This window comes from Ictidomys tridecemlineatus, chromosome 1 (genome assembly GCF_052094955.1).
Source record: "Ictidomys tridecemlineatus isolate mIctTri1 chromosome 1, mIctTri1.hap1, whole genome shotgun sequence".
Classification (NCBI taxonomy): Eukaryota; Metazoa; Chordata; class Mammalia; order Rodentia; family Sciuridae; genus Ictidomys; species Ictidomys tridecemlineatus.
The window spans coordinates 171160385-171186790 of NC_135477.1; the positions used below are offsets into that span (position 1 = coordinate 171160385).

General features: G+C 40.8%; 1 protein-coding gene across 7 annotated transcripts in view; it reads right to left on the reverse strand.

Moving 5' to 3' along the window:
- Pwwp2a (PWWP domain containing 2A) overlaps positions 1–14542 on the reverse strand; it is a 37850-nt gene extending 23308 nt beyond the window's left edge. For 3 of the 7 annotated variants that reach the window (XR_013439747.1, XM_021726472.3, XM_078051873.1), the window contains exon 1: positions 13871–14542. Coding sequence is in view for 6 of the 7 variants with exons in the window: in XM_021726472.3 (XP_021582147.2) it covers positions 13871–14454 (584 nt within the window). In the remaining variant the exon portion in view is untranslated. Of the gene's footprint in view, positions 1–868; positions 931–4335; positions 4385–13870 lie in introns of those variants that run through there. The other 4 variants (XM_021726474.3, XM_078051882.1, XM_078051884.1 and 1 more) reach the window with 3 other exon arrangements.
- Between the last annotated feature and the right edge of the window lie 11864 nt (positions 14543–26406).

Here is a 26406-nt window from a genome sequence, read left to right on the forward strand (position 1 = left end):
CCAAATTCCTTTTTCAAAGGAGTACTTAAAACATAACTAAAACGTTTACCAAAAACTACCCATTTTAGTCAGACATATTTATAATTCTTACCTCTTATTTTGAAAGGTTTTTTGTTTGTTTTTGTTTTTTTAATGCTGATCAGGGTTCATCAGCATGAACTTCACAGCAAACTCAATCAACTCATCTCTGACCTAGGATTATATTCTTTTCCTTCCTGTTTACAACAGTTTAAGAATGCACAACTGATTCTCATTTTCTTCCCTCCAATTCTTTTTGCCAAGCTGCAACTGTAAAAGGGGATCTTTTTAATATATTTCACACTAAAAATAAAAAAATACAAAAGCAAAGGTATTACAAACTTTAAGCAAGCAAAGAGAAATTCCAAGGAATTAAAGGCTCAGGAAAAAATTCAAGAGGGTTAGTTGTGATAGGCCCTAGTGCTTTGGCTAGACAAGACCTCCCTCCCAGAAGATTAGCAGGAGACAAAATGAAATCCTTTCTGCTATAGGAAAAAACTGTATGCAACTAACCCCTTAAAAAATAATATGCAGATTTATTTCAAGCAGATGCTTTTAGAAACTACCTATCCTTACAATTAGCAATAGGTTAAATCATTAAAAAGGGGAAACTATGAAGTAAGCTTACTTTGATTCATATTTCATGTCCTTGTGATGACAAATTATTATGTCAAAACTTAATCCAGAAAAAATGAAATTAATATTAAACTAAATGCAATATAAAATCTTACCAAAATGCACACCTATTCCTTCAGAAATAAAAAACACAACTGCTATATAATCCAGCAATCCCATTTCTGGCTATATGTATCTATAACAATTGAAAGGAAGATCTCTAAGAAATACTTACACATCCATTGTCATAGCAGCATTATTCACAATAGCCAAAAGTAGAAGCAACCCAAGTGTCCACTAGCAAATGAAGAGACAAAATATGAAATATGTACATACATATATATGTATCATGCATATATATATATACATAAGAATATGTATACACACACACATAGTGTGCTATTTTCATCCTCAAAAAGGAAATTTAAAAAAGGAAATCATGTCTCATGCTACAAAAATGGACAAGCCCTAAGACCACTGTGCTCATATTAATCCACTTAGGTGACATATGTGAAGTATGTCCCATACCACATTGTTTTCCAATTTCAGTAACTCACAGAATAATTTTTTACTATAGTGAAGTCTCTTTATTGTATCTAATTTTAAATTAAACTTTATTATGTGTTGATTTTAATTTTAACCCTAAATGACCTTTAATTTCTAGAGAAAATGAGGAAATAAACATGGTAAACTACATATACCAGCATTTCATAGATTTGAAAATATATGACTATACCATTTCATAGTTTCTATATGCCTGTTCTTCATGATCCAATTTTCTCAATGTGGCAGAAAGAAGAGGGTTATTAACAGGTCCTAAAAGCTTTGGTCTCCATTAAAAATAAGAGGCCAGTTATATGTAGACTTGAACCTAAGTCCATTAAAAGTATTTTATCTTGGGGCTGGGGTTGTGGCTCAGTGGTAGAGTGCTTGCCTAGCACATGTGAGGCACTGGGTTTGATTCTCAGCACCACATATAAATAAATAAAATAAAGGTCAACAACTACAAAATATTTTTTTAAATATTTTATCTTTTGTGTAGGTGAAACAGATACTTAATGAATATCTAGAAGTCAAGTTGCTTCTACTTTTGGCTATCGTGAATAATGCTATGACTATGGATGTGCAAATGACTCTAAGGCAACAAGTTGCCAAGATTTTGGAAACCATTTTGAGACAGCTATATTGTAAAATACAAAATTGGTACTGAAATGTTTGTGAGAATAACCTAATTTAATTAGAGGAGCTTAAGTGTGTAGCTCAGTGATAAGAACATATTCATAGCATATGTGAGGCCCTAAGTTCAATCCTCAGCACCATCCAAAACAAATAAAAAACAGTACTTTAAGAATCCCACACCCAGGCAGTTCTACCAACTTTTAAGCAAAGAAAATCTATTAAAAAAATTTTTGTTCTACTGAAGTGTAAATGCCCAGAAATTCATCTCATGGACCACTAATCACATATGTACTCAAAAACCAGTATGTTGTGGCTGGAGTTGTAGTTCAGTGGTAGAGAGCTTGCCTAGCATGTATGAGGCCTTGGGTTGAATTCCCCACACTGCAAAATAAATTAACAAAGTATGTGAATTGGTCTGATAGTATAAAACAGTCCTAGACCTAGGAACCAGCTTTATAATAGGTGAAACCTGAAGCAGTAAGTCATTGTCAAATTAAGTTACAAAACAGAGGGAAAGAAATCACTCTGCATTGATGATTAGAAAATGGATTTAACAGGCAAAAGGACCTAGAAGAGCCCAAGCAGATTAAGACATCCTGGGCCTAGTGGAACATGGGTGTAATCCCAGCAAGGAAGCTAAAGCAAGAGGATCAAAAATTCAAGGCCAGCGTCAGCAACTTGGTGAGGTCCTAAGAAACTTAGTGAGATCCTGTCTCAAAATAAAACAATAAGAGTTAGGGATACGGCTCAATGGTTAAGCACCCCCTGAGTTAAATGCCCCCCCCATCAACCAAAAAAAAAGAGAAAAACAAGGAATGGTAAATGGTGGTCTGTTTACCCTTTTTTTTAAGGCTGTTAAGGATTCAGAGGCATAAAAAAGCAATTAAGGGAATCCTCCTGGAGAGAGAGGATGTTGGTTAGAGTATGTGTCTCTAGGAGGGGGCTAGGTGTGTGGTTGATTGAGAATAATAACTAGTCTCTTGCCGTGCACAGTGGGTTCTGCCTGTAATCTCAGCAACTTAGGAGGCTGAGGCAGGAGGATCACAAGTTATAGCCCAGCCTCAGCAATTCAGTAGGGCCCTAAACAACTTGACAAGACTCTGTCTCAAAAAAAAAATAAGACAAAGGGCTGGATAAGTGGCTCAGTGGTTAAAGCACCCTTAGGTTCAATACCCAGTACCCAAAAATAAAATCACTAGTTCCTTAACAAGATGAAGCCACTGAAGGCTTCTGACTATTCTATAGTAATATGACCACAAGCGTCTATTTCACTTTGTTAAAAACCTTAAATTCATCTACACTAGTCTGATCCTATCGTTTACTGAGTACAAAGTGCTCAAAACTATCTTGCTTTCCCTCACTTTGAAATAGATCCTTCTCAAAGGTGAGCCTTTTTCAATTAGTTTAAAGAGTACATAGGAAGGACTAAATTTCCCTAATGAGACTGTAACCTTCTCTTCATGACAAAGCCTATAATTTCCTCATAAACCATCTGCCCCAAAATGTTAGTGGAAAGAAAAGATTGGGAAACACTTCCACACTCCATTGTGAAGTCCACTGTTATCTCATCCCTAATAAAACACACGTCATCTTTCCTTATTTTTTTATAGTGACAATAATTTATTTATTACTTGTTTTTTTAAAATATACATGATAGTAGAGTTTATCTTGCCTACTACACACACATGTAGTATAACTTATTAGGATCCCATTCTGTGGCTGTACATGATGTGGAGTTACACTGGTCATATATTCATAATGGACATAGACAATGATATCCGATTTATTCTTTCCTATTCCCATACCCCTTCCTTCCCTTCATTCTCTTTGTCTAATCCAACTAACTCCTATTGTTCCCTACCCACCTTATTGTGTGTTTGCATTGGCATATCAGAGAGACATCCTTCCTTATTAAAAGAGGAAAGTTGTGCTACCCTAATACTATCCAAAGCTTCTACAAGTCTTTTCAAAGTATTTGAAAGATGTGGATTTATTCTGTAGGCCACAGTATCACTGGGTTTAGGCTGAATGGACATTCAAGCCAACCCTTATTAAGTGACTTGTCATTCACCCTAGTTCTGCTACTTAATACCTACTTTATAAAGTTAACAATGTTAACGATATAGCAGTTACTATATGTCAGGCACTATTCTAAATAAACGTTTACAATAATTGGTTTAAATCATAACAGCAACCCCATTAGTAAAGTATTACTACTATCCTCACTTTATGTGTGTGTGTAGTGCTAGGGATTAAACTCAGAGCCTCATACACACTAAGCAGGAGTCCTACTACAGAGTTAGGCCCCAGCATTTTTTTTTTTCCTTTTCCTTTTTTTAAAGAGATGGGGTCTTGCTATGTTGCCCACACTGGCCCCAAACTCCCAGACTCAAGAAACCCTCTTGCCTAAGCCTCCAGAATAGCTGGAACTACAGGGTGTCCCACAATACCCAGCTTTCTGCCCCCATTTTATACTCGAGAAAACCAAAGCAGAGAGAGTAAACAATCTTCCCAAGATCACACCTCTGGTGAACAGTAGAGCTGGGATATGAATTCCGGCAGTAGGCCCAAAGTCAGGTTCTTTATTACTGCCTCTTATCTCATCAAGTTATTTAGCCTCCTCTCTCCTCCACCTCCACTTTTCCACTAAGGAAGCAGAGGCACTAATGGGTCTGCATGCTCCTTTCTGAATGCTGTGGAGACAAACAAGCTTCAGAACTCAGACTATGCCATGTTTTAAGATAATAAAGCACCACCATAAATATATTAACGTTTCAGCAGTGAAATAAAATAAAAGCACGTTCACACTAAATGGGATGATTAAATGGGTTTAAAAAAAAAAAAAACCCTCACATCATCTTAGGTCAGGTTAGGTTTTGCCATCAAAAAGTAACCAAAAAGCTGGACAAGGTAATCCCAACAGCTTAGGATGCTGAGGCAGAAGGACTTCGAATTCAAAGTCAGCCTCAGCAAAAGCAACACTAAGCAACTCAGTGAGACCCTGCCTCTAAATAAAATACAAAATAGGGCTGGGATGTGGCTCAGTGGTCAAGTGCTTGAGATCAATCCCCGGTACCAAAAAAAAAAAAAAGTAAAAAAAGGCCAGGCTACACACCTGTAATCCCAGCAGCTTGGGAGGCTGAGGCAGGAAGATCACAAGTTTGAGGCCAGCTTAGTGAGACTATTAACAATTTAGCAAGATCCTATCTCAAAATAAAAAAAAGTATCAAAAAGTTTAGTTTTCAAAGCTTTGTGGATTATAAAATTGCAGATAAACTTGTCAGACATGAGGCCAGGCACAATGGGACACACCTGTACCCCCAACTACTCAGGAGGCTGGGTTGGGAGTCTGAGGCAAAAGGATTTCAAATTTGAGGCCAGCCTGGGCAACTTAACAAGAACCTGTTTCAAAACAAGAAATAAAATATAGAGGTAATGGGAATATAGTTCAGTGGTAGAGTGCCTGGTTCAATGCCAGTACCACTAAAAAAAAAGGGGCGGGGGACAGAATTCTGGATATTCCTATTAATATCTGCCTTTTACAGGAAGTTACTTAATCTGAACCTGTCTTTATCTGTGAAATGATTATTAATATAGGTATTAACAAAATTTACTGATTCAAATTTCCAGGGCTAAATGAAACAATGTATACAAAGTACCTGGCACAGAGTCTAACAAAGAAATGAGTCTAACATAGAAATACACAGTAGCTATTATTTAATATGAAAAGTAAAGCTTGGTAAACTTTTTAGATAGTAAGAGTATAAAGAAAGTATGAGTTTTAAAAGGCTAAAACATACTGTCATAATAAGACAACTTTATAAATTAGTTCAAGGAAAAAGATAAAAATATGGACTACTTAAACTTTCATTGGGCAACCAAATTTGAAAAACAATTTGCAAGTTTAATAACCAGGTCTACAATAAGAACCTGGATCTGCCACCACTCTGCACATCTCCACATGCATTGCATGGCTTGTGATTATGTTCCATTCTAAATTAACCAGTAACTCCTTAAAACATGTTTAAGAAATTTATCTTGGGTTGGGGTTGTGGCTCAGTGGTAGGATAGAGCACTTGCCTAACATGTGTGAGGCACTGGGTTTGATTCTCAGCACCAAATATAAATTAAATTAAGTAAAAGTCCATCAACAATTTTAAAAATATTTAACAAAAGAAAAAAGAAATTTATCTTTCACCAAGTGTGGTGGCATATACCTATAATCCTAGCTACTAAGGTACATGAGGCAAGAGGATCACAAGTTCCAGGTCAGCCTGGGCAACTGAACAAGACCCTCTCAGAATAAAAAATAAAAAGGGCTGGGGATGTAGCTCAGAGAGTGCGTGCACTAGGTATCAAAAAAAAAAAAAAAAAAAAGCAAACTGGTAGAATGGAGCTCAGAAATCTATGCACATTTGTTTTGAGGACAACTGCCCAAACGTGTTTGGCAAATTCATCTTATATAAATTCACCCAAAAATTCACTTAACCTCTACTCATGCTCTTCTAAGATCTGCCCAGCCAGTTTCTGTTCTACGGGTAATGTGTGTCTGAATTAATTGGGGAATTTAGGGAGAACAGGACCAACAAGAAATAATGATGTACTACATAGGCACAAATAACTAAGAATATCTTTCATTTTTTATCAATAGGAAATTAGCCATAACAGTCAACATAAGCACATATGAATTTTTTAATAGCACACAAAGATAAGTTGATCTTAGGAAGATCATGTGCAGTGTTATCAAGAGCTTTACTTTAAAACAGTACAAAGTATAGTCTTATTTACACATAAAGGCAGAAAATTAAATTCATCAGAAACATCAGATCCAATAAAACATGACTGGCAAAGTTTGTATATATTTAGTTAACTAGCACATAAAATATATTTTTTTTTTGTTAATACCAGAAGTCTCTGCTCTTAGATTTAAACTAGATTTTTAAAGCCCAACAACTAATCACTTCCAAAAGAAAAAAATCAGATTACTGCAACATACAATGGAAGAACTCTCTTGATACAGCACAGGGGACCATCCTAGATTGTCTAGATCAAAATGTGACTGGCACTTGACTCTGCTATTTTATTGTGGGAGCCCTTTATTGACATCTGAGATTTAAGTAGAATAATCACAGGCAAAATATTTATAAGTGTTTTAAATATGTACAACTCAAGACAATCATTCAAGCATATACTCGAGGACCTAAATTCTCAACCTGGACACTTTAATATAAGCTACTGATACCACTACTCACTGCTTCACCAGAATGGCTGTATATTTTTCCCACCAAAAGTAGAGCTATTGCACCATACGTTCATGGTCTCTGCAAAGAAAAGAAATCATTGTCTTGGTTTATATTTCCTTTAAAAAGTAAATTTTCTACAAATAATTTTAAGAACCTAGACAGTGAAATCTGAAGTTTTCTCAGTTCTTTTTAATGCAAATGGTACCCACACATACACAAAGTCAATATGGTTATTTGTAAAATGATCAGTTCTGAAACACAACTAGCTATAACCTTTAATATGCATGTGCCAAAGAATTAAAATGCACAAGCATTTTTAAACACAAAATACGTACTTCCTGATTCTTTAATTCATGTCAGGTAAAAAAAAATAGTTTCAAAAAGATTTTTCAGGGTTCAAATTTGCTTTTTAACTATTTAAGATGGGACTAATAAGCAGAATAATGTGTACAGAGAAGCTATTGATCTTAGTAAATAATGTCCCTTCAGACATGGATTGAACAGGTGAGAAACTACCTTTTTAGAAGCCAGAAATGAAGTTTTTACCTTTTGCAGATAATCTTGACTGGTTAAATATTTCTATGCTTGAAATTGCTAAAGTTAGAGCTGTGTTTAAGCAACAAGTCTAAAAGTTTGCAGGCAGATAAAAGATATCCATAATCATTTCTACTGCCCTAAAACAAAGGAAGAGTGGCTTTCAAAAAAAGGGATGGGAGGACTGAGATTGCTGCCCTTTCAGTTTGCTACTGTGGTAAAAGAACGTTTACATCACCAGGCCAGGTGGGATGGTGCACACTTGCAATCCCAGCAACTTGGGAGGTTGAGATAGGAGGATTGCAAGTTAAAGATCAGTACAGTTGGGCTGGGATTGTGACTCAGCGGTAGAGTGTTCGCCTAGCACGAGCGGGACCTGGGTTCGATCCCCAGCACCACATAAAAATAAAGGCATTGTGTTGTGTCCATCTACACCTAAAAAAATAAATATTAAAAAAAAAAAAAAAGATCAGTACAGTAACTAAGTGAGAAATCAAAAAGGGCTGGGGATGTTAACTCAGTGATAAAGCACCCCTGGTAAAGCAATCCCTAGTAAAAAAAAAAAAAAAAAAAAAGGAATATTTGATATTTGCATCTGAGGGTATGCAATCAAGAAACAAAAAATCCAAAATGTAGAAAATTCTATAAGACTTTCTGGGATCCTAATTTGAACAAAACGTAAACAATCTTGGGGCTGGGGTAGTGGCTCAGCGGTAGAGCATTCTCCTAGCACATGTGAGGAACTGGGTTTGATCCTCAGCACCACATAAAATAAAGGTATTGTGTTCACCTACAACTTAAAAAAAAAAAATTGAGATGTTCATTTTGAGACTGTTTATGACATTTTAACACTAACTAGAACTTTAATGATATAAAGGAATTGTTGCTATTATTTTAAATGTGAATGGTAGTATGGGGTCTTTTTTAAGTATTTATCTTTTTAGAGATCTATACTGGAATATTTATGGTTATGCCTGGAAATTGCTTCAAAATAATTCAGTGAAAGCAACTGTAACAATTTTGACTAAAAAGCAGTGAATGTTAAAGCTAAACAATACATGTATGAAGGTTCATTTCCAATAATAAAAGAATTCAACAAAAAGCACCTCATCACTGATTTCTTATTGTCTAAACCATTAATAATTAATAATCACTAAGTAACTTGAAGGAATACTTATTACATATCAAAATTACAAAAGCATAAGATTAAGGAAGAAAAGGAAAACCCAAACTGAATTCATAGTGTTGATTATTCTCACCAGCTAGTATTTAACTGTTTTCATTACACATTGCTAACAAGCTGAACAACAGGCAGGAAATTTAAACTAAGAGAGCTAGAGATGTAGCTCAGTAGTAGAGCAAGCACCAGAACCTGGGTACCATACCTATCAATACAACCAAAGAAAGGAAAAAAAAAGGAGGCCAGGCATGATGGTGCTTGGGAGGGGACTTGGGAGGCTGAGGCTGAAGGATCAAAAGTTCAAAGTCAGCCTTACTCTTAAAGTTAAAATTTAAAAAAAAAAAAAAAAGGTAGGGAGTGTGGAGAGCTGGGGATGTCACTCAGTGGAAAACTGCCCCTGGTTTCAATTCCCAGTAGCAAAGGAGGAAAAGAAAAGGCAAAAAGCCCAGGGTAAACTAGAGAACGCATGTTTTACCTAAAGGCATTCAGTTTCAAATAAATATTTCACTAAACAAAATATGTTTTTAACCAGATACTCAAACACCCTCATTTAGTGTGACCATGTCATTTACAGCCAAACAAGATACCTAGAAGAAAGGAGAAATAACACTCAACCAGGATGGTGCAGGCTCCTTCACAGTATTCACCTTACATGTGCAGTCATGTATTGCTTAATGGTGGGGATATGTTCTGAGAATATCAGTGTATACTTATAAAACTAAGACAGCCATAACTTCCTTGGATAATATAATCTTATGGGGCTACTATCAAAAAATATGGTTCAAGAATATCATCTGTCCTTTCTAAAATGTCATTATGCAGCACATAAATATATATATAAGCTGGAGCTTAAGCCTGCTTGTTTATATGTAAGTGAACTGGTCAAAGCCAAACAAATTAGCCTCAGAAGAACTAGAGAGGGGCTGAAGGTACAGTGCTAAGGTAGAAAGCACGCTTAACATGCTTGAAGCCCTGGGCTTAATAAATAGCACCAAAATAAATAAATAAATAAAAACAAAAGCAGTAACACTTTTTGCAGACTGAAGAAAGGCACACGTACGCTGACATAGTCTCCCAAACATTCATTCTTTCCCAATTATCTCAGACAGACAGGAACCAAAGCTTCAGAGCTTTATGTCCTCCAATATTCAAGCTAAGGAAACAGGGAGTGTCCAGAGCAGAAGCCTGGCTACTAACTGATTGAAGAAATTTGCCTGGCTCCAAGACCTATGTTCTTTGTATTATCCCACACAGCCACTAAAATTAAGCACTGAATTTCAGAAATACATATTTTTTTACTTTCTGCTTAAAAGAAAAGTTGCTAGCCCAACTGACTCTTTATTATGAAAGTAGAAAAAAAACAAGAGGTTTTAGAATTAAGTTTGAATCCTTATTTTACTTACAAGGCAACTGGCCAAATTAAATGAACCTCAATTTCTTCCTAGATAAATGAAAAATACTACCAGAGCTATAAAAACTAAAGCATGTGATACAATGCCTGGTAAAAAATAGGTTCTCAATAGGAAACTCCTATTATTTTTACCTCAAGGTATAATTCTATGTCCAATTCAAATGGGATACAAATTATTTTTAAAAGTGACTAATGAGGGCTGGGGATGTGGCTCAAGCGGTAGCACGCTCGCCTGGCATGCGTGCGGCCTGGGTTCGATCCTCAGCACCACATACAAACAAAGATGTTGTGTCCGCTGAAAACTAAAAAAAATATTTTAAAAATCTCTCTCTAAAAAAAAAAAACTGACTAATGAATATAGTGTGGTCATGGCCTTGGTAGAATTTATTAAAAAAAAAAAAAAAGAAAATTTTCTGGATCCATCAGTTAACACCAAAATTATATATGAAATCAGGCAATGAAGGTAAGTGCAGGGCTGAGGCCATGGCTCACGGTAGAGCACACTAGATGGCAAAGCCCTTGGTTCAGTACCCAGCACTGGGGAAAAAACAAAGACACGGGCCGGGGGCTGGGGGGTTGCCACATGTTATAATGAAAAAGGAACTCAAACTACTCAATCATCAGCCTTAGGATAATTCCTTGAATAGCTAAACCGTAAAGTCACTGTGTTTTATTTCCTCACCATTTCCATGACTGGTCTCTCCACGTAGGTTTTAGAAGGGAGGGACTGTGTATCACACACTATACTCAAAATACCTAGAAGGGTACCACATCACATTACATACTGAAGTGCTCAATAAATATTTTCTTGAATTAAAATGTTGATATGGGGTTGGAGGTGGAGCTCAATGGTAGAGGTTTGCTTATCATACATGCAAGGGCCTAGGTTCCATCCCACACTGAAAAACAAATTGAGATGATCCCCTTAATGGCTTTTTTAACAAATAAAATAGCTCTTTCAAGCCAGATGGACAGATGCAGTGGCACGTGTCACCTGCAATACCAGCTACTATAGTCTCTGCTACTCAAGGAGCTGAAGCAGGAGAATTGCTTTAGCCCCAGAGTTGGAGGCCAGCCTGGACAACATAGCAAGACCCTGTCTCATTAAAAAAAAAAAAAAAAAAAAATAGCTCTTCCAATAGAAGAAATCACTGTTTATAAGAAACACTGTTAGCAAACTAGACCAAATTCAAAATTGGAATTTTCTACCAAAGAAAATTTTTTAAAAATCAAAACATTGACAGAATGAGCACCAAAAAACAGGAAAGCACTCTCCATTCCATTTCTAAAAACAACTTACCTTATTGCACCTTTCTTTTGCAGATTTGAAATTCAGATTCTCTCACAATCACTGGCCTCTTCTGTTTGATTCAATAGCATACACACTAGAGTGTCTCTGTCACTATTAAATACATCAGTAGAAAGGACACTTGTCTTATTCTGCTTTCTAACTAGGAAAACAGAAGTACAAAAGTCCTAACCCCAATTTTTTGTTTTTAATTGCAGAGCAGGGTGATGCACACCTGTAATCCAAGCTACTTGGAAGGCTGAGGCAGAAGGATGGCAAGTTCAAGGCCATCCTGGGCAACTTAGCAAGATCTTGTCTCAAAGTAAAAATAAAAAAAGGACTGGGTGTATAGCTTGTTAGTAGAGCACCCATAGGTTCAATCCTCACTACATCCCCTCCCAAAAAAAAAAAAAAAAAAGGGTTAGATGTGTAACTGTGGTAGAGTGCTTGCCTAGCATGCATGAAGCCCTGGTTCATTTGGAGCACTGTCAAAAAAAAAAAAAAAAATTAAACAAGGCACGGTACTGCATGCCTGTAATCCCAGCAGCTAGGAAGGCAGGAAGATTCAAAGCTAGCCTCAGCAAAAGCCAGGCACTAAGCAACTCAGTGAGACCCTGTCTCTAAATAAAACACAACAGGGCTGGGGATGTGGCTCAGTCAAGTGCCCCTGAATTCAATCCTTGGTACCTCCCCACAAAAAAGTTAAGATTAAACAACATACAGAGCAACTGTAACTGCTCCTGTCTTTTCCCCAGAACATCATACTTCAATATAAATTTTAAATGTTTCTTTTTTTCCCCATACGGAAAAGGATTTCTGAAACTTGATGGGAGGGCAAGGAATTAAAAGTAAAACATACTAATAAGTCATTTCCAAACAGGTGAGACACCATTAGTGTGTGCTATTGCAGGAAACAGAATAGAGAGCAGTGAATGGGAGTCTCTGCACTTCATATCTGCAAAAGAAGAGAATAAAAAGGTTAACTAACTTAAAACAGGTTATCTCTTTTACTTGTTTAAAGCAGTGCCCATAAACATTTTAAATCAAAAGATGGCCTGGGGGAGTGGTGCAAGCCTGCAATCCCAGCCACTTGGGAAGCTGAGGCAGAAGGAAGGCAGGCTCAAAGTCAGCCTTAGCAACTTAGCAAGGCTCTAAACAACTCAGTGAGACCCTGTCTCAAAATTTAAAAATGAGCTGGAGATGTGGCTCAGTGTTAAGTGTCCTTGGGTTCAATCCCCGGTACAAAAATTTTAAAAAGGATGAACATGTACTGACTGGTTAAGACAGAGTTATAGATGAACTCTACCTTCTAGTCCTTAAAACAAATTTTCTGGCATGGTGGCCCACACCTGTAATCCCAATATTGGGGAGGCTGAGACAGAGGAACAGCAAGTTACAGGCCAGCTTCGACAAATTAGCAAAACCTGTCTCAAAAAATAAAAAGGGGGGCTGGGGATGTGGCTCAAGCGGTAGCGCGCTTGCCTGGAATGCGTGCGGCCCGGGTTCGATCCTCAGCACCACATACAAAGATGTTGTGTCCGCCGACAACTAAAAAATAAATATTAAAAATTAAAAAATAAAAAGATAAAAAAATAAATAAAAAGGCTTGAGGATATAGCTCAATGACAAAGTGCTCCTGAGTGCAACTCCCAGTTGGGGGTAGGGTGGCGATATAAATTTAAATCGCATCTATAGTATTAGAAATTATGTTAAAAAGGATGTGTGTGTGCATATATACATATATATACATATATACACATATATACCCTATCTCTTCTTTAGATATTTATTTTAACTATCATTAAAATTGGCAAAATATTCTTCCCTATTTAATAGTTACCTATGGGGAACTGACAGTAGTAAGAATAACAGTAAAAGGTTTAACTTAACAAACGCTCTTTCCCCAGTAAGGAGTGACAGGTAACCTTTTAAGAACCCATTGCACACACCCCTTTCTCCAACCCTGCTAAAGTTAAAGGTTAATTTGAGGACAGACAAGTGCTCCTGTGCATCTTCTGCTCCCTGTAGTCCCCCGTTCCCTGCAAAACTCCATCTGCATTTTGCATTAAACCACCCGATCCTGGGTAGGTGAGCCAGGGCCAAGTCTCAGGAAGCTGAGAGTGGGAGGCGAGATCCACGACCCCCTCCATCTGAACCCGCGCCCCCTGACCCGTGGCACACCTGCCCGCGCAGGCGCCCACCTGGGGCAGGGACCGCCCTCTCCCAGGTTCGCGCGCTGCCCCACGCGGAGCGCGCGCCACCCGCAGCTCAGAACCGGAGGGCGGTGCAGGCGGCGGGGCCCCGAGCACAGGAGCCAAAAGCCTGGGAGAAGGGCCGCCGGGGCTCGCTCACTCTCTCTCGGGACCGAGCCGGCAGCAGCGAGCGGGGCACGGGCGCGGTACCTTTTGGACAGATCCATGAGGACCCCGGAGAAGAGCTTCTCTCCGAGGCGGAACGACACGACGAGCGCGTCCTCAATGATGTGGTCCAGAGTGACCCGCACCTCCGAGCCGGGAATCAATTGCGACACCGCGGAGTCCCCGCCCGCGGGCGGCACCAGCGCCGGAGCTGTGGGCTGGGGCAGCGGCGTGTCCTCGCGCTCCTCGGGAGCCGGGGGCTGCTCGCAAAGCGGCGCTGGGGAAGGTGGAAGGTCCGGCCCTTCTTGAGACGCGGCAACCGCCGGCTCCGCCACCCGGACGGGTAGCTTCTCCTCAGCCTCCAGCTCCGGCCCCGCCGCCTCCGGGCTGCGGGCGAGCTCCCCTGGCGGCGGCGGCGGCGGCGGGAGCGGCGGCTCGTCGGCCTGAGGAGCGGACTGCTGCCCGTCGGCCTCGCCGTCCGGCACAGACGCTTCAGTGGCCGTGACCGGGAGGGGATCAGTGCCGGCCTCGCTGCCGGGGATGGGCTCCATCTCCGGCTCGGCCTCGCCGGCGCCCCCCTCCCCGGGGGACGCAGCAGTCGCTGCCGCCTCTGCAGCCACGGCCGCCATTTTCTTCCTGGCTTCTCCCTCCTCCAACTCCGGCTGCGGCGGCGGCGGCACCGCTGCTTGGTTCCCTAGGCCTTCCCCTCCCTCCCGCGAACAGTTTCGTCCCGCCCTTTCCCTCATGCTCGCTATTGGCACCGCGCCATTGGCTCCATCCTACACCCCTCCCGCACTTGTGCTATGCCATTGGTCAGGCCACGACGTCTTTCATCTAGTCAGTCCATCCCTCCCACACAGAATAAGAACTTCTCATTGGCCAGATGAGTTGTCAAATGTCGAATCTGAGAGGAGGAGTCGGGGTGGGCTCAAAGGGGGCGGGGAAAATCACAAAAGCCGAGCTCCGTACTTTATCTCCTCTTTCTATTGGTTCAAAGGGAAAATGTAGCTTTATGATTGGCTTACGCTCCTGCCCATTATCAGTCCCGGTCTTCGGAGGTGGGAGAAAGGATGAGATCACGTGGTGCGCTTGTTCTTTCAAAGATGACGGAGGGGAGGAGTAACGGGAGAATACGGGAGGGGGAACCACTTCCCAAGAATCTCTGCGCAGAGATCCTTAGAATAAATGTTATTTCTAGGGGCCGACCTGCTTGCGGCAGAGTGTGGGTACGACAGGCATCTTTGGGAAGAACAACTAAAGTTGAGAATAATTTCGCAAGCACTTTTTGAGACCCTGCTCTGGTCTTCACTTTGCTAGTATGGCTATAGTATGATGTACAATACATTTCCCCATAACCTCAAGGCAGCTGCTCGAGTCTCCACACAAGGAGTGTTTTCCTTCACTTTTTAGGAACAAAGAACGAATCTCCACTTTCCAGGAATTTAGTAATTTCAAAGAAGGAAAATGCTAGTGAAAGAGAAGAGACACCTTCCACACTAGACAAAGTGAAAGCAATCCTGAGACATTGCTCATTCTCTCCAAAAATGGGACACACCTGGTGCCTGGCAAGCATTCTTTCTTTCCTGACCTGTCCTATTTGGGTCTATTTGGGTATTAAAAGTCTCTCTTCAGTGTCCTGATGCACCTCCTTCTCTACTTTCATTTTCAGTCTCTTGATTTGTTATGTCTGGAAGAATCTGAATGTGTTTCTCTCAGACTGCGCCTCAGTCAGTCCTTTTCTATGGAAGAATAGAGATTGTAGGCAGTGAGTATGCTTACAGGACAGAGGGAAGAAAAGTTTCCGATGTTGAAGGAAATAAAAATGGAATTATAAAGAATAACTGCAGCTAACATTTTTGAGTATCGTGCACTAGGTACTAGTATACTGTAATATACCTCTCATTTAATACTTGCAGGTACTATTATTACACTTGTTTTATTAAAAATTGAGCTACGAAGAGGCTGCTAAGATCACTCACCTGCTAAACTGCACAGTCAGAATTCCAGTTTTGCATTAAAAAGCTCAAAAATGGCAATAAGCAAATATCGTTATGTGTCCTATTTATTTCACATCAGGTGGCTCTTGGGAAAAATCCAGTAAGAGATGTCAAACAGGAAAGTTTCCGAATCTAACAGAAGGAATTAAATGTACTTAGTGTTCATTCTGTAGCAGGGATTAGGAAGCGGAGTCTTAGGTTAAGGAGTTTGCACTTGTCTAGCATGGGTGCAGCCCTGCTTTTCCCAGGGAAGTTAGGTGAGGAAGGCCGGGTCTGTTATCTCTTGCAGGCAAGATGCTTTCCTTCATGACACCCTGTGTAGAGTTCACCACAATGAGTTAACCATACATATAGGCTGTGAAATTCTGAGACCCTGAGTTTCCAAATTGTGTAATCTCCCACAGGGAGAAAAAAAAATCTAACTTGGGTCCTAGGACCTTATTACCTCTTATAGCAATTCATTGCAGGATACTGAAGTGAATAATTTACATTTCACATTTATATTGTGACATAGTAAGTCACCTTCTAAACTGTCATTTTCATTCTGCAACTCAAGTCTCTGTTGGCCTGCTGTGTTGACCTCAAGTGTACCATCTTCTGCTTTACTTTCAGGGCCCTCTCTGTTCTCACCCTACCTTTCAAGATCTATTCTCCACTAGTCCTCAGGCCTTCTAATTCTGGGAATATCTGGTCATCCATCCTTCATCCATTTATTCATTTATTCATTCAGCAAATAAATATTGAAGGCCAACTGTCATCAGTTACTGGGATAGGCAGGTAGAAGGCATGCCATAAAGGTTACAAAAGATTTAGTAACTGCCTTTCTGAACCTTTTTATTTTTCCTAGTAGTAAAGCTAAGAAATAATCCAAAAAATGAATAAACAAGGGGCTGGGGTTGTGGCTCAGCAGTAGAGCACCCGCCTAGCATGTGCAAGGCACTGGGTTCAATCCTCAGCACCACATAAAAATAAATAAAATAAAGGCATTGTGTCCAACTACAACAAAAAAACTTTTAAATGAATAAACAAGAAGATGATGGATTGTGAGCATTGCCAGGTGTACATTGGGGTCAAAAATAACAGCAATTGCTTAAAGTTCTGAGGCAAAAGAGAGCTTGACTTGTTCCAGTGTGGTTGAAGAGGAATGAACACCAAGATTAGTGGGTGAGATGAGGTTGGGAAGGAAAACAAGGCCTAAATCATATGTCAAGTATACAAAAGTAAGGAATTCTGCTCTCAGGGAACTCCAGATCTAGTGGGGAATGTGGCTTTTACATTTGCTGTTGTCTCCTAGTCACTTCTGCAGTCACTGTCCTTCTGGCATAGAACTGGCTTAGAGGAGACCCTTGATGTTTATGTCATGGATATCCACATGGTATGTGTGGCTAGCTAGATAGTGAGCCGGGTGGATAGTTGGAGGATTGGACAGATGGTTGACTAGATGGATGGATGGTTGGATGGATGATTGGCAGGGATAAGCAATCCAGCTGGTTGCTTCAGCAGATCCTCTCTGTCACAGACTTTGATTTCAAGCTCTGCAGGGTACTATAATTTAGTGACTAAAAACTCGAGTAGATGTGAACAAACCTGTGTCTGACTCCCCAGTCAGACTTATGACTCGCTATTTGAACTAAGAATGATCTTAGGCAAGTTGCTTAGCCTCTATTTGCTCATTTATAAGCTATTTTGTACATATTATGTAATCTCACTTGTATCTTAATAATAACTATTTACCAATAGGGTTTGTTTTTAATTATATAAAGTAAAAAGGGCATAACATATACCCTCAATCAGTAAAAGTAGCTCAATATCTGTTAGCAATAAGGTATAGAAACTTAGAACTTACATGAAGGGTATTGACCCCCCCAATAATCAAACTTGTTATCATTAAGCAAAAACTGAAACATTAGGATGTTGATACATGAAGAAGGATAAATATATTTAAATATGGCTTAGTGGTTATTTTTGTGGGCCTGGATTTTGTGGGAAGTCCAATTATAGCGAGAAGAAAACACGGGGAGTAAAGACTCGTTCAGGACAAAGGGAATGGATCTTCTCATAGGACATAACTGCCAAACCATAGCGACTAAATGAGTTGTTCCTCCAATTCTGTCTATTTCCATGTAGGTAACCAATATTTCTCTTCTATAATCAGTTCTTCTGCTCCAAGACTGAGATGGAGATAGATGACTACTGACAAATGTGTCAATCATTGACTCTGTCACTATGTCTCAATAGTTCTCAATGTATCAGGGGATCTCTATGAGAAACTGCCTGAAAGTTATTTTGTACATATGGTGGGATCCCATAAAAACAAGCAAAACAAATGATGCTGGGCTTGGGTTTTTTGGTTTTTGTTTTGTTTTGTTTGTGGTGCTGGGGATTGAACCCAGGACTTTGTGCATGTGAGGTAAGCATTCTACCAACTGAGTATATACCCAGCCCCTTGGGGTATTTTTATAGTACTGGGAGTTGAACCCAGGACCTTGTGCATACTAGGCAAGTACTCTGCCACTGACCAATTTCATCTCTAGGCCTTTGGGGTTTATTTTCTTGCAGATTCACTCAGGCTGGCCTCAAACTTGCAATCCTCCTGCCCCAACTTCCAGAGCAGCTGAGATTACAGGCTTGCATAAATGTACCTGTCTTCAAATTGATGCTATCAGAAATCAAGATATAGGGTTATTCTCTGCAGGGGGTAAGTAGGAGCAGAGTAGCTAGTGACTAACAGGAATATGAGTGGAGTTTGCTGGATTCTGATAATTTCTGTTTCTTGGTCTGGGTACTGGTTACACAGGTATGCCCAGCTTTTAAATATGCATCAAGGAAGCCAGGCAAGGTGGCACACACCTGTAATCCCAGCAACTCCAGAGATTGAGACAAGAAGATTGCAAATTCAAGACCAGCCTGGGCAATTTAGAGAGAGCCTACCTCAAAGTAAAAATTAAAAAAGACTGATGTCTCAGCTTAGTGTTAAAGTATTCCCGGGATCAATCCCCAGTATCTCAAAAAATACAAATAAAAAATAAAAAGGACTGAGGATGTACTTCATTGATAAAAAACACACTTGGGTTCAATCCCCAATATAAATAAAATAAAATAAAATAAAAAATCAAGGGGTGAGGAGTGTTGCTCAGTAGTAGAGTGCTTACCTAGTATGTAGGAAGCCCTGTGTTTGGTCCCAAGAACACAAAAAAAATTAAAGTTTAAAAAAGTACATTAGGGGGCTGGGGATGTGGCTCAAGCGGTAGCGCGCTCGCCTGGCATGCGTGTGGCCCGGGTTCGATCCCTAGCACCACATACCAACAAAGATGTTGTGTCTGCCGAAAACTAAAAAATAAATATTAAAAATTCTCTCTCTCTCCTCTCTCACTCTCTTAAAAAAAATAAACACACATAAACTCAATTTACCTTAAAAAAAAAAAAAGTACATTAGGGTCTGAGGTTATGGCTCAATGGTAGAATAGTTGCCTAGTATGTGTGAGGCACTGGGTATGATTTTCAGCAACACATATAAATTAATTAATTTATTAATGAAATTGTCCATTGGCAACTAAAAAATATTTTTTAAAAAAATACATCAAGAAGCATGCTTATGTATACTTTTCTCATAAGCATGTGTAAAGTAAGTTGTATTAGTTATCTATTACTCTAGTGTCTTCCTTTCTTAAACAACATGCATTTGTTTTATGACAGTGTTTATGAGTCAGAAAATCAGCATAACCTACCTGGGTTCTCTGTTTCAGAATCTCACACAGGGCTGCCATCTAGATGCAGTCCCAACTAAAAGCTTAACTAGAGAAAGGTCCAGGTGGTTTGATGTGTCATTTTGAGCCACAGGGAACCCAGATTGCACATTATTTCTGATGCATCTGTGAGGATGTTTCTAGATGAGATTAGCTTGGGAATTGGTGTACCCAAGTGAATTACAACTCCTTTGGGGATGGTCCTCCCCATGTGGTGGGGCATCATCCAATCCTTTGGAGGCCTGAATAGAACAAAATGCAAATGAAGAAAGAATTCACCCCATTTGCTTCTTGTCTACCTGCTTGAATTAGGACATGTCTGCTCTGGACTGGGATTTACACCAGCAGTTCCTTTGCTTCTCAGGCCTTTGGACTGAGTCTAGAATACCACCACACTTTTCTTCTTCTTCTCAGCCTTCATATTTAAAGGAGCCAATTCCTCACGTTAAATCTCTTTCAGTTCTGTTTCTCTTGAGAACTCTGACTCATACCGTCCACTTCTAAGCTCACTCACATGATTACTGACAGGGTTCAGATCCCAGTGGCCACTGGCCAGGAGCTTCCCTCAGCTCATTGCCACATAGAGCTGCCTCATAGGCCAGCTCACGTCATTACAGCAAGCGCGGAAGAGCCAGAGACAGCTAGAAAGAAGCCACCTTCTTCTAGAGCTGAGTCTCAGAAGAGGCATCCCCGCTCTTCTGCTGTGTTCTACCCATTGCTGGAGTGTAGCTCAGCAGTAGAGTGGGTGGAGTTCAATCCCCACACAACTTAAATGTTTAAGCAAATTAAAAGGGAAAATATTTCAAGGGAGTCCCCCTGAATCTCACTCAGGGTTGCATGCTCTTCTGTGGGCTTTTAAAAATTCCTGCTCTGCATGAATGTCTACCCCTGCCCCTCCTAGGCAGATCCTCACCTCCGTCTGGCAGGTACAAGAAGCCATTACTGCCCGTCGAGGTGGCGCACACTTATAATCCCAGCAGCTCTGGAGACTGAGACAGGAGGATCTCAAATTCAAAGCCAGTCAGCAATTTAGCAAGGCCCTAAGCAACTTAGTGAGACCTTCTAAGTTAAATATAAAAAAGGGCGGGGGCTGGGGCTCAGTGGTTAAGGGCCCCTGGGTTCAATCCCTGGTACCAAAAAAAAGTCATCACACTACCAGGGTAAAATCCTAATACTGAGGACACTCCTCATAGCATGAGCCACCATGAATCCAACCATTCATTGAGTACCTACTAGGTACCTGACAGAGACAGCAAGGAGGTGAACTTGAAGAAATCAAGAACCTAAAATGTAAGCACCATGCTGAGACATCTTCCTCAGCAATCTTGGGGGTGTTGTTTTCACACTGTTCCCCATATAAAATGTTCCCCCAGTATTAGGGATTGAACCAAGGGACACTCTACCCCTGAGCTACATTCCTTATTTATTTGTTTGTTTGCCTGTCTGTTTGTTTTTGAGACAAGGTCTTGCTAAATTGCCATGACTGGACCCAAACTTGCAATCCTCCTACCTCAGTCTCCCAAGTCCCTGGGATTACAGGTATGCACTTGGTACCTGGATGCTCCCTCTTTATATATTCTTGATAATCATCATGTCAACAGCTGGGTGCGGTGGAGCATGCCCATAATCCCAGTGACTCTGTAGGCTGAGACAGAGGATCATAAGGTCAAGATGATTGTCAGCAATTTAGAGAAGCTGTAGGCAACTTAGCAAGACCCTGTCTCAAAATGAAAAATTAAAAGGGCTGGGGATGTAGTTCAGTGGTTAAGCACCTCTGGGTTCACATCCCAGTACCAAAAAATAATAACAATAATTGTCATGCCAACATAATTCCTTCAATATTGACCCCAAAGGAAATACTTTAGAAAGAACGATTTTCGGTTGATCTAGGTTTGCTGGGACTGAGGGTCTGAGTTGCAGGACATTCAGTATTAGAAGTGGGACAATTTGGGAGACTGGGATATGGCTCTGTGTTAGAGTGCTTGCCTAGCATGCACCAGGCTCTGAGTCCTATCTCACACCAAAACCCAAAAACAACAAAAAGTGGAACAGTCTTGGGTAAACCATAAGATTCAGCCAGGCTTCATGCTATGTGTTTTGCAGAGACGAACACCAATCCCTCAATAAACCAGCAAGTAAAAGGGAACCTCAGAGAGGTCAAAGGAAACTTCCAAAGGTATAGACAGGGATTAGGATGGGAGCTAGGCCTGTCAGTCTTCATAGAATGTACTCTTGGCAACTTTGCTTTTTTTTTTTTTTTTTAAAGAGAGAGAGAGAGAATTTTTTGATATTTATTTTTCAGTTTTCAGTGGACACAACATCTTTGTTTGTATGTGGTGCTGAGGATCGAACCCGGGCTGCGCGCATGCCAGGCGAGCATGCTGCCGCTTGAGCCACATCTCCAGCCCCAAGGCAACTTTGATTTTTTATTTTTTTTTTAAATTTCTTTAGCCAAGCCTCAGACAGGATTCTTAGATTAATGATTTATGGATGTGCGTTTGTCAAATTTTCTAGTTCCAAGCCCACAGTGTAAACTTGACCTTAGATTCTAAACACCTTTGATTGTAGCAATGCCTGAAAAAAAAAAAACTAATAATATTTGTTGTTGTTGTTGTTGTTTGTTTGTTTTCCAGTCTCAGGATTGAACCCATAAGCTCTCTACCACTGAGCTATGTCCCCAGCACTTTTTACTTTTTATTTTGAGATAGAGTTTCTCCAAATTGCCTAGGGTTGGCCTTGAACCTGCAATCCTTCTGCCTCAGCCTCCTGAACAGCTGGGATTACAGGCATGTGCTATCTTGCCCAGCAGAATACTTATTCTTGTTTTTTTTAGTTAAAGTTTCTGATGTCAGAGATTGAACCCAGTGTTCAGTAATGCTCTACCACTGAAGTATACCCCATTACATGAACACTGATATACTGCCACGTGCAGTGGTGCACACCAATGATCCCAGTTACTAAGGAGGCTGATACAAGAGGATTGTAAATTTGAGACCAGCCTCAGCAAATCAGTGAGACCCTGTCTCAAAATAAAAAAATAAAAAGGGCTGGGGATGGGGCTGGGGATGTGGCTTAAGCGGTAGCGCACTGGCCTGGCATACGTGCGGCCCGGGTTCAATCCTCAGCACCACATACCAACAAAGATGTTGTGTCCGCCGAGAACTAAAAAATAAATATTAAAAATTCTCTCTCTCTCTCTCTCTCTCTCTCTCTCTCTCTCTCTCTCTCTCTCTCTCTCTCTCTCTCCTCTTTCACTCTCTCTTTAAAAAAAAAAAAGGGCTGGGGATGTGACTCAGTGGTAAAGCACCCCTGAGTTCAAAATATAAAATAAATAAATAAGTAAATCTCAAGCCAGAAGCAGGGACTCAGGAAAGGCACTTTATTTATATAATACCACGTACTTCACAGCCATTCCTTCCCTAGCAGCTACGTCAGGGTTCATGCCCAGCTGTTCCTCTGACTGTACACTTGCTTATCCAAGGACAAACACTACATTAAAACGGCTTGAATATTTAGCTCTAAGTTACTTTGGTTCATTTTTATTCCAAATTCTTTATATATATATGTTTTTTCAATTGTAGATTGTCACAATGTCTTTATTTTTATATGGTGCTGAGGATTGAACCCAGAGCCTCACGTGTGTGGGGCAAGCGCTCTGCCATTGACATACAACCCCAGCTCTATTCCAAATCCTTATTTTATTCTCTGTTTTATTTGTATTTGTTTTCAAAACAGCAGCAGAGGCAGGGTGGCACATGCTTGTAATCCCAACAACTCAGCAGACTGAACAGAAGGATGGTTAGTTCAACCTCAGCCTCAGCAACTTAGCGAGACCCTGTCTCTACATAAAATATAAAAATGGGCTGGGGATGTAGGTCAGTGATCAAGTGCCTCTGGGTTCAATCCCCAGTAGCAAAAAAAAAAAAAAAAAAAAAAAACCCAGCAGAAGCCAGGTGCAGCATAGGCCCATAATCCTAGCTACTCATAAAGCAGGAGGATCATATGTTGAAGGCCAGCCTCAGCAATTTAGCAAGATTATGTCTCCAAATAAAAGATAAAGAGAACTGGGAATATAATTCAGTGGTAGAGTACCCCTGGGTCCAATTCCCAGAACCACAGTAAATAAATAATAAAAATAATAAAACAAAGAGGAGTGTGGATGGAGTCGGTCTACAGCACTTGCCTAGCCTGTGCAAGGTCCTAGGTCTCACCCACCCTGAGTGTCATACATGTGAAAAAGAAAATTGTAGACTGAGCATGGTGTCGCACACCTGTAATCCCAGCTTCTCGGGAGGCTGGGGCAGGAGGATCGTGAGTTCAAAGTCAGCCTCAGCAACAGTGAGGTAGCTAAGCAAATCAGTGAGACCCTAGGGCTGGGGATGCTCAGTGGTTGAGTGCCCCTGTGTTCAATCTCTGGTACAAAAAAAAAAAACTTATAGAGTTTTTTTAAACAAATGATAAATAAATGAATGGTAATTTCTAGGTGGTGGGATCACTATGCTCAGTTACAAGTATTCTAATTGCCTAGTTTTTCAACAAGAACATGGATTTCTAGGGGGAGGGCATATTGTTTAAATTCTTACCTAAGGAAATAAATATATAAAAAGAGAATAAAGCAGGGTTGGGTCACCTTGTAATTGGACGGTGAATGCAGAGCCACAATGGGTGACTGGGCTGCCCCGGGATGTAATGGGTGGAAGGGACAAAAGTCTTCAACTGAGAAGCAGGCTCCACAGCCTGCCATTTCTGTTCAGTTTGGGGTGGGGTTTGTTTGCTGGTTTTTGTTATTTCTTGGCATACACAGGGCTTCATGCATGCTAGGGAGGTGCTCTACCACTGATCTACATCTCCAGCCCTTTTTATTTTTTATTTTGACAAGAAGTCTCGCTCAATTGCTGAGGCTGGCCTCAAACTTGCAGTCCTCCTGCCTCAGGCTCCCAAATAGCTGAGCACAGAGACTATAAACTGTCACACCTGCCCTTTTTTTATTTTTTAATTTTATTTTGAGACTGGATCTTGCTCAATTTCCCAGGCCAGCCTGGAACTTGTAGTCCTCCTCTCTCAGCCTCCTGAGCAGCTGGGATCACAGGTGTGGGCCACCGCCCCCAGCTTCATATGTGTTCTTTGGATGACAGCACACCATTTTCTGCTGTGTTATGTTAGTGGGTAAAGGTGAGAAGCAAGTCCCCAGATAGTAGCAGTTCAAGGACTCTAAATCATTTCTCAGATGCATCTCCATCCAGCAGGGCAAGTCCTGGATCTTGGCACAGCAATGGAGGTGGCCCTGCTGCAGGCCCCCAGAACCTTGGGAGGCACCACCCCCCTTTCTGCAGTATTTGTTTCTTCTGTGCAAATCCTTATTCCTCCCAGACTCAGCCGCTCCAGCCTGGTCTGTGGATGCTGATGAAGAAGGGAACAGAAAAGAGAACTTACTTGTCCTTTCTTTGTTCCCTCGACCTTGAAGCACTTAACAGCAGAGCTCAGGGTGCGGAGAGCAGGCAGAGTTCTGGAATGAAAGGCAGAGAACTCAGAGGGCGCTGGGAGGCTGCACTCTTTCGTTCCGCTTTGGTCACCATAGTGACTTCTTTCTGAAGCCTCAACCCTGCGGTTATTGCTTGACATTCATTCATAATAAGGCCACCCCTGCGCTTTCCACCCACTGGGGAACTGAGCACCGCATGCACTGGGAATCACGAGGCCAGGACACCGCAGCCTTGACGCAGTGTGTGTCCTGCAGGTGGGGTGGCCCGCTGCTGGGCAGAGGGAAGACTGAAGGCTGGGTGTGCTGGGTGTTCACGTGTGTTCTGGTCCTGTCCCCTCAGTTCACAGAGCAGAAGGGATTTGCCTAAGGCAATTGAGCCCTTTTGAGAACCAGCCAAGACTGGAGCAGGGCCCTCTTTATTCCTGGTGTAGAGGTCTTGGCACCTCGTCAGTCATGCACGTGCAAGGCTCTGATCTGAGCCCAGGATTTTTCACTTTTTTAAATTAATTAATTATTTTTTTCTGGTACCAGGGATTGAACCCAGGGGTGCTTAACCACTGAGCTACATCCCCAGCCTTTTTTTTACATTTTATTTGGAGACAGGGTCTGGCTGAGTTGCTGAGGCTGATGTCGAACTCGCAATCCTCCTGAACTGCTGGGAGTACAGGTGTGCACCACTGCACCAGGCTCACCTCTTGACACTTTGTAACAAGCCCTGGGCCTCACACTTCCTCAGATTGTCACTAAAGGTTATTACCAGTGATTATGGCAATCAGATCATGAGGTCCTCCTGAACTAGAAGTTCTGTAGCCAAAGACTTCCATTTTGGTCACAGATTTACAAGTAAATCAGCTCATTTAGTCCTAAAAATAATCCCCAAAGGTGGCCATTATTACTGATGAGCTACACCCTCAATGCTCTTGGTTTTATTTGGGGACAGGATCTTGCCAAATTTCCCAAACTGGCTTTGAATATGGATTCACCTGCCTTAGGCCTTGTATCTCTGGGATTACAGGCCAGGGCAGCATGCCAAGCTATTATTCCCTTTTAAAGTGAGAAACCTGGGAGTTTGGAGAGTGGTTGAATGGATCCACTTGGAGTGAGAAGTAAACGTGAGTCTTAACTGATAGTAGTAGTAGCTCATTAGTCTAGACACTGGCTTCAGACTCAAGGATATCAGGTCCTACTATTTGCTTGCTGTGTGACTTTGGACAAATCATTTAACTTCTCTCAGCCTCCCTTTCTCCATCTGTAAAAACAACATAATAATAGAACCTTCTATATAGGATCATTGTAAAGATTAAGTAAGGAAATATATGTAAATCACATAATAATGTGTTTGGCATTTAATAAGTG